We start from the raw sequence: 8,524 nt of genomic DNA on the forward strand, positions 1-8,524 counted from the left end.
GAAATTAAAAGAGGCTTGGTCAATGTCTCTTTTTTGACCGGGTTTTTTGGAATAAAAACTGCCTCGTCCTCAATTTCCAATTTAATATTCAATTTAAGGTTATAATTTAAAGTCATTTACATTTTTATTAAATTAGAAACTTCCTTTATTATCTAAATTCCCCTAACGCACGTTAGTCATTTGTTTTCTTCCTCTTTACTTCATATATATACAAAAATATGATCTTATATTAAGGGAACGTTAAACTTGACAACAAGATTAAAAAAAAAAAAAAACAGATACCAACGTTTTTAACGTATATATATCTCCTTATTTTGTAAAAGTATATTTGTCTGGCTCTGAAGTTCATCTGTTCGTTTAATGATCTTTTTCGTGTTTCATGGATCAGTTACAAGTTACTAAAGAGTTATGTCAGATTTTGAATATCTTGAAGTTAGCAATGGGTTTGTAAACGGATCTCCTTATTTTGCAATTTTAGGTTCATATACGTTTCATCTCAAAAACCACATGCATATATGATGAGAAGTTGAGAACCTGTCTATATTTCAAAATGTTATTGTTTTTTGTTATTGTTTTTCGTCTTGTCGATTGAAGTCGAAAGATTTGGTTTTATGTTGCGTCTTTAGTTTTATATTTTTAGTTTGAACTTCGAGTGTTCCACTAAACTATTTTAATTTGGTACGTAAATTAAAAAGGACAAATATTATTCCCAAGAGTACAACTAGTTAAATATATATATAGCTCATATATAGAAAATGATTTTAAGATGGTCATTAATTGTTGTCACAGGACTTAAAAATTTAAAACTGATTAACAGTTACAAAACACACTTTTTTTTGTTTTTGATGAAAATACACAAGGTGATGCTAAAACAATGTGACTAAGAAGATTTACTTTCTTTCCATTATTTTATTATTTTTCAAATTAAAAATTAGTAATTTTATTTTCAAAAATAGTAAAATAATTGATCGGAAAATTAACATATTTATTTTGTAAATGTCGTCGCAACATCATGATTCGAGTATTTTTTGTTGACGATAAAACAATGGTAAATTATTCGATTTAAATGTGTAGCTTTACAGTTTGTTAGTACCGTTACAACATCATTACCTGAATATATCGTTGACCAAAAAAAAGCTAATATACTAGATATGAACGTGCAATTTATTTGTTTTGTACGTGTCTTCGTAACATCATTACCCGAATATGTCGTTAACGAAAAAAACAATCATTGGATCATAACGTATTTATTTTATTATTTAGTGTTGTCGTAACATCATTATTTGAATATGTCGTTAACGAAAAAAAACAATAGCAATTCACTGGATCATAATGTATAACCTATTAATTTTATAAGTGTCGGTATAACGTCATTACCCGAATATATCATTGACATATGTATAATATTAAGGGTTTGATCGGTGAACACAAACAAAGTTGTACAAGTATCAATCACAAAAGCGTTACTAAAAACTTAAAAACTTTACATTTAGCTTTTTTGGTACTCTTTATTACAATTCTTGCACTATTCCGTAACAGCTTTTCCGTACAGCTTTGGGTATGTTACCAATCGGATCCTAAATCATTGGATCAACACGTATATCCTAATAATTTTATTATTATCGATGTAACATCATTACCCGGATATATCGTTGACGAAAAAAATAATAATAATTCAACACGTATAACCTAATAATTTCATTATTGTTGTTGTAACATTATTATCCGAATAAGTCATTAACGAATAAAATAAATATAAGATCATTAGATCAAAACGTATAGCCTAATAATTTTATTATTATCGATGTAACATCATTACCCGAATATGTCGTTGACAAAAAAAAAAAAATCAACACGTATTATCATTATTGTTGTTGTAACATTATTACCCGAATATGTTGTTAACAAAGAAAATGATAGTAGATTATTAGATCAAAACGTATAGCCTAATAATTTTATTAGTGTCATCGTTACATCATTACCCGGATATATCACTTAAGAGAAAAAAAATAGTAAATCATTTGATCAAAAAGTATTGCTTAATATTTTTATTAATGTCGCCGCAAACATTATTATTTGAATTCATTGTTGACAAAAAAAAATCGTAACTACAAAATTATTTTTAAATATCATAATATATACAATAAGTAAAGTCATATTAATTTTGTTTTGATTTTAAAAATTTTGAATTGTTAAATATAATTGTTTATTTCTCCAAAATACCTGTATAAGTTTCAAAAACAAAAGCAAAAAATCTCTCAAAGGTGACAATATTTTGACAAAATTCCTCCTTTTAACTGATTTTTCATAGCATAGTTACTACACACACAGACTATAAATAGCTTACAGATTAGATTTTCTGTTCCACAAATTTCTAACCAATGTGACCCCCTTATAGTAAAAAAAAAAAAACAACAACCTGTTCTATCTGTAACTTTTTTATTCTTCTACTCAAAAAGGTTAATTAAATATGTTTTTCTTCTTTTCAACCAGTTTTTGGAATTTCACATGAAATCAAAGCAATAATACAAGATTACTACTAAAACACTGAAATTTCTTTTTGTCTTCTAAATCCGGCATGTAGCAGAATAATAATAACATTTTGCCAAAAATTTCCCGTTTTAAAAAATTAATTTTATTCCTATTAATAACCAATCCGCAAAAAATGAAATTGGAAGAGAAATTAATGTGAAAAGTTGGCAGATTGTAATTCGTTAACGATCACCTGTGTTTCACCTCACGGTAGTCCCCTCACTTACCCACCGTCGATCTTATTCTCTGTAGTTTTAGTATTAAACGTGGCGTTATGTGATAGGTTAGTTCATTAGTGAGAAAAAAAAAAACGCTTCGTGTATAATCTCCCCCATCATCATCATCATCATCATCATCTCCTTCACCATTCCTCCCTCCTGCGTAAAACTTTTTTATTCCTCCTCTTCTTCTTCTTCTTCCTTTAGTTACAAATCGATCATAATGGTCTCATAATCCTCTCTTTCTCTCTCTCTCTCTCTCTCTCTATCTTTTTTTGTATTTCTCACTTTCGAAGATTCCTCTTCTCGCCCACAAACGAAAAAATCTTTTTTTTTTTTTTGTTCTAGTATAATTCAATTCGAAGCATAACATACGGGAAGAAAATGTTGGAAATTTGTTTCTTGTTTCGATTGTGAGAAAAAAGGAGAAAAAAAAATTATATATTTCCTCGTTTAGGTGAGGAAGAGAGAGAGAAGTTGTTAAAGTTTGAATTTTTATTTTCTGGGTTTTTTTTTGTCGTGAGACCCAGAAGAAGAAGAAGAACAGAGAGAGGAAGAAGAAGGAAGCGGTGAGAAGAGGACACTTTTTCTCTCTCCCGGTTGTGAAAAAAACTCTCTTTTTATTGTTTCTTCATCAGTGTTAAATTGGGATCCGGGTCGGGTGGGTTTTCGGTTTTGGTGGTCGGATCAGAGAGCACAGAGTTGGATGTTAGCGGCGGAACTGAAGGTTTCCGTTTGCGGCTGCGGCGGCTGTGACGGTGTTTCTGGGTCGTGTTTTTCAATCAATCAGGTAATTAGTCACAATCGATTAGAATGTTTCATCTTTAACTTAAATTCTGGATTTTGAACAAACCATGATTTGTTTAATCACATCTTTAGTGTTTTTGTTTTTTGCTTTCAGTCTGGTTTAAGCTATAATCATACGTTTTTTTTTTTGGGTTTGCTTCTCTTTTATAATCTCATACATGGCTCGATGATCATTTTTTGTTTCTACTAATGATTCATCTCCAAAATTCTTGAAGCTAATTCGTTAGAATCTAAAAATCCGAAGTTTCGATTTTGTGAGATTCCATGAAAGTGGCTTAACGTGTGAAAAAGAAAAAGTGCTTCTTTTTCTCATATATATATTTCTTTTTTTTTTGTCCACTCTGTAAAAAAAAAAACTTTGGTGTCTACTAGACCCAAGGCTACTTATGCATGTGTTTTTTAAGCTCACTGGTTCACTGACAATTGTTCCAAATCATCTTTGTTTTACTTAAGCTTGGTTATTATTGTTTAATACAACAAGTTTTTGTCTTCTCATGTCTTCAATGTTTGATTGTGATGTTTTTGTGATTATTTTTTAATCATGTTTTCAGGAGTTTCATCAAAGTTTGATCATAGACTCAGTCAAGTTCTTAGATCCTCAATGGCTGGTTTTGATGAAAATGTTGCTGTAATGGGAGAATGGGTGCCTCGTAGTCCTAGTCCCCGGACGCTTTTCTCCTCGGTGATTGGAGAAGGGAATAGCTCGAAACCTGTTCTTGAAAGAGAGTTATCTTTGAACCATGGGCAAGTTATGGTTGTAGAAGAAGACACTACTACTGGTAATTATAACAATGATTCTTCACTAACCAATGTTTCTCGAGGTGGTCTCTGCGAAAGAATTGCTGCTAGAGCTGGTTTTAATGCTCCGAGGTTAAACACCGAGAGTATCCGCTCTAACACAAACTTCTCTATCGACTCTGGTCGTCGGTCTCCTTGCTTAACCATCTCTTCTCCTGGCCTTAGCCCTGCAACACTCTTAGAATCTCCAGTTTTCCTTACTAACCCAATGGTAAGCTACAAGTTGTTTGCATTCACTCCATGTTATTATTATGGATCGTTTTTTTCTGAAATCTCTGTGACATTGCAGGCACAACCGTCTCCAACTACTGGGAAGTTTCCATTTCTTCCTGGTTTTAGTAGTAATGCATTGTCTTCTGATAATGCGAAAGATGAGTTCTTTGACGACATTGGAGCATCATTCACCTTCCAGTCTGTTTCAAGATCATCTTCCTCTTTCTTTCAAGGCACAACAGAGATGATGTCAGTTGATTATGGTAACTACATCAACAGATCTTCTCATCAGCCCGCAGAAGAAGATGTAAAACCGGGTTCTCTAAACATAGAAAGCTCTAATCTTTACGGGATTCAAACTGATCCAAGTAACCAGAACAAGGCATCTGATGCTACAACAAACACTGGTCTTGATACCGTTGATCATCAAGAGGAAGAAGAAGATCAAAGGCGTGGTGGTGATTCGATGGTTGGTGGTGCGCCAGCAGAGGATGGATATAACTGGAGGAAATACGGACAAAAGCTAGTTAAAGGAAGTGAGTATCCGCGAAGCTATTACAAGTGCACAAACCCCAACTGTCAGGTGAAGAAGAAAGTTGAGAGATCAAGGGAAGGTCACATTACAGAGATTATATACAAAGGAGCTCATAATCACTCTAAACCTCTACCTAATCGCCGCTCAGGGATGCAAACAGATGGAACTGAACAAGTTGAACAACAACAGCATCAGCAGCAACAACAACAACAACAGAGAGACTCCACTCCAACGTGGGTTAGTTGTAATAATACTCAACAACAAGGTGGAAGCAACGTGAAGAATGTGGAAGAGGGAACAACAGGATTCGAATACGGAAACCAATCTGGATCGATTCAAGCACAAACTGGAGGTCAGTACGAGTCAGGTGATGCTGTGGTTGTGGTTGATACTTCATCAACATTCTCTAACGATGAGGATGAAGATGATAGAGGGACACATGGAAGTGTCTCTTTGGGTTGTGATGGAGGAGGAGGTAGAGGTGGGGAAGGAGAAGGAGAAGAATCTGAGTCGAAAAGAAGGTTCCTTTTTAAAACCATCATACTGTTTGCACAACAATATTTGTGCCTGTTTTTGGACTCAAAAAACGTATTGGTTTTTCAGGAAACTAGAAGCTTATGCAGCAGAGATGAGTGGAGCGACAAGAGCCATACGTGAGCCAAGAGTTGTTGTGCAAACAACGAGTGACGTTGACATTCTTGATGATGGTTACCGCTGGCGAAAATATGGTCAGAAAGTTGTCAAAGGCAATCCAAATCCTAGGTTCTTTATAAATCCTCATCTCCTCTGTTTTGGTTCTGTTTATGCGTTCATCACAATGATAAAACCGATTCGTTCTCATAATGTTTTTTGCAGGAGTTATTACAAATGCACAGCTCCAGGATGTACAGTGAGGAAACATGTAGAGAGAGCTTCTCATGATCTCAAATCCGTTATAACTACTTACGAAGGCAAACACAACCACGACGTCCCAGCCGCACGCAACAGCAGCCACGGAGGCGGTGGCACCAGTAACGGTAGCAGCGGCAATTCAGCTGCTCAGTCTCACCATTACCACAACGGACATCATCACTCAGAGCAGCCACGTGGTAGATTCGAGAGACAAGTCACGGCGACTAATCAATCTCCTTACGGCCGGGGTCCGTTTAGCTTTCAGCCACACTTGGGTCCTCCTTCAGGTTACGCGTTCGGTTTAGGACAAACCGGTTTGGCTAATCTTTCAATTCCTGGTTTAGCTTTTGGTCAAGGGAAAATGCCCGGTTTGCCTCACCCGTATATGACACAACCATCGGTTGGGAATATGAGTGAAGCGATGATGCAGAGAGGGGGGATGGAACCAAAGGCTGAACCGGTTTCGGATTCAGGACAATCGGTATATAACCAGATCATGAGTAGATTACCGCAGATTTGAAGTTTTACTCTTCTTCATTTGCTCTGTCCTTATTATATAACTTTTATATTTCCTGTCTTTTTTTTCTTCTTCTTCTTTAATTTTTATTGGTTTTAAACTTTGGGGAAGGTAAAGTAAAGGCTGTTCTTAAATTTTCAATCCTTTGTTTTGTCCTCTATTCCTATCTTATACTCAAAAAAGCAAAAACTAAGCAAAACTAAGACAAATCAAATATGCAAATTCCCATAATGATACTTTCCCAACAGATACTCTTGACATTTATGTGGTTATCTTTCCTTTTAAAGAGCTATGTTAAGCACGTGCACACACGCGTATATGCATGCAACAGAAGGACAGAAACTGAACTCCAAAAGCTAATGGATGTGACAAGAGACTGAAAGAATCGAACCTTAAAAATCTTTCTCTACTAACAATAGAAACTCGTTAAACATCAAACTTGTTCACAGAGAAGCAGATGTTTCTTATAGATATTAAAACAATGAAGACGATAAGTCTTTCGCCTCCTCGTTTGGCATCTGAAACTTTGTTATGCCGTCTTGAGTTACAGATTCTCCCAGAGGCAATGTCAAAAATGGTTTCAGAAACCAAGAGAAGATCTTTTAGAATGTAGAATCGCTGGAAAGAATGGTTTTACATGAATGCAGTTCTTCCACCTCGTCGAGTGTTTCTGTCATATGCTGTGTTGAATTTGTCTACCATCTCGTTCATTGTGCTGCAGATTGAAACAGAATAACCATTCAGATGAACACTTATATCTTACACAGTTCCTATGGATAATAGAACATAAGGCCTAGAAAGATTGCACTTTTTAAAAGAAATTGGCCTGCCTATTAATGTGCTCTCAAATACTTTAAATATGATGTTGCATAAGGTACAAACCTGCAACAATTTGTAATCATTGCTAAGTAAGTTATTAGTAATTTGTCGTTGTATTCCTGCAAAAGAAAAGGACAGCATAAGTTGAGAGACATTTAAGACAACAAGCTACAATAAAATGAATCAAATGCATATCTAACTAACTCACCATTAAGAAATTATCTTGAAACCTCTCTGATTCCATGGCAGGCAATCTTCTTAGCAGGCTAGATACTTGTCTCAGAAGTGAGTTGTCACAAGGAATATCACCTAGACATAAGATCCCACGAGTCATTATCCTTGGCACCTAAAGCACTAACCTACACTATCTTCTACTAGATTTCTGGACTGGTGACACAATACCACGCTGATGAGAATGGGAACTCAGGAAAGAATAGAAGATACTTTTCTGCATTGCAGCAAGAAATTGGTAGAGCACTCTGATTCTGCTATTAAGCATCTTGATAGCACTGTGTATCCCAGTAAGATGAGCAGCCACTGCATACCAATGTCATTTATTAAATTTTAGTGCAACTTATGAAGAGGATTATGATGAGTATGAGGGACATAATAAGGCTCTCACACTGGGTTGCTGCTGAGCCTCCATCAGATGGTTTGAGATGTGCAACATGATCAACCGATATCCGTTCAGCTTCAACAGTCTGTTTGGGTTAACATCTCAAATATCTTAGTCAATGTCCACATTCATAACTTTGATTAATCACAGAATCAACCCTAAGGACAGACCTCGATTGTGTAGCTTGTATGAACAAAAATTAGCTGCGGAATCCCATCAATGACATGCAATTCTAATCAATGGAAAAATAAGAAAAGTTAAAATCTTAAAAACAATCTGATCTAATACATGCTAAAAATTTGGAAGTCAATAAAGATGAAGACTTGGTAAGATATGTAGAAACTCTGAACTACAGATATAACTATACAAACATGCTAACATATCAGAACCCATTAATGTGAGCTGTTATATAATCGTAACTACAAGTTATAAATAAGATTAATTAGAAACATACCACTTTCATAGATAGTGACTGGAAGATCTTTCTGTGCGTGATTGATTGCCGGGTTTAAAAGGACATAAACAGGAGATTCATTGATATCCATCAACTGTCACCAAGAGAGAGCAGACAAAAAAAA

General features: G+C 35.0%; 2 protein-coding genes across 2 annotated transcripts in view; one reads left to right on the plus strand and one right to left on the minus strand.

The window, feature by feature from the left end:
* LOC104761684 (probable WRKY transcription factor 2) lies at positions 3,238 to 6,669 on the plus strand. The gene is made up of 5 exons (XM_010484798.1): positions 3,238 to 3,540; positions 4,109 to 4,566; positions 4,645 to 5,624; positions 5,707 to 5,865; positions 5,959 to 6,669. The coding sequence occupies exons 2-5, from the start codon at positions 4,159 to 4,161 to the stop codon at positions 6,512 to 6,514; spliced, it is 2,103 nt and encodes a 700-aa protein (XP_010483100.1). The 5' UTR covers positions 3,238 to 3,540; positions 4,109 to 4,158; the 3' UTR covers positions 6,515 to 6,669.
* The window catches only part of LOC104761685 (COP9 signalosome complex subunit 6a), a 2,752-nt gene continuing 1,078 nt past the window's right edge, over positions 6,851 to 8,524 (minus strand). Inside the window, exons 3-9 of the mRNA XM_010484800.2 lie at positions 8,401 to 8,494; positions 8,117 to 8,178; positions 7,953 to 8,031; positions 7,775 to 7,867; positions 7,539 to 7,639; positions 7,394 to 7,449; positions 6,851 to 7,226 (exon numbers count right to left, since the gene is read on the minus strand). Of these exons, the coding sequence (XP_010483102.1) occupies positions 7,145 to 7,226; positions 7,394 to 7,449; positions 7,539 to 7,639; positions 7,775 to 7,867; positions 7,953 to 8,031; positions 8,117 to 8,178; positions 8,401 to 8,494 (567 nt within the window). The 3' untranslated portion in view covers positions 6,851 to 7,144. The remainder of the gene's footprint in view (positions 7,227 to 7,393; positions 7,450 to 7,538; positions 7,640 to 7,774; positions 7,868 to 7,952; positions 8,032 to 8,116; positions 8,179 to 8,400; positions 8,495 to 8,524) is intronic.

The sequence above is a fragment of the Camelina sativa genome, chromosome 18 (assembly GCF_000633955.1).
Source record: "Camelina sativa cultivar DH55 chromosome 18, Cs, whole genome shotgun sequence".
NCBI classification, from domain to species: domain Eukaryota; kingdom Viridiplantae; phylum Streptophyta; class Magnoliopsida; order Brassicales; family Brassicaceae; genus Camelina; species Camelina sativa.

Bases quoted from the DNA above. Each gene is read 5' to 3' on its own strand.
- LOC104761684 (XM_010484798.1), top strand. From the start codon at position 4,159: ATGGCTGGTTTTGATGAAAATGTTGCTGTAATGGGAGAATGGGTGCCT. The intron at 4,567-4,644 runs GTAAGCTACAAG...GTGACATTGCAG, and splicing joins TTTTCCTTACTAACCCAATG to GCACAACCGTCTCCAACTAC. The intron at 5,625-5,706 runs GTTCCTTTTTAA...TTGGTTTTTCAG, and splicing joins GAATCTGAGTCGAAAAGAAG to GAAACTAGAAGCTTATGCAG.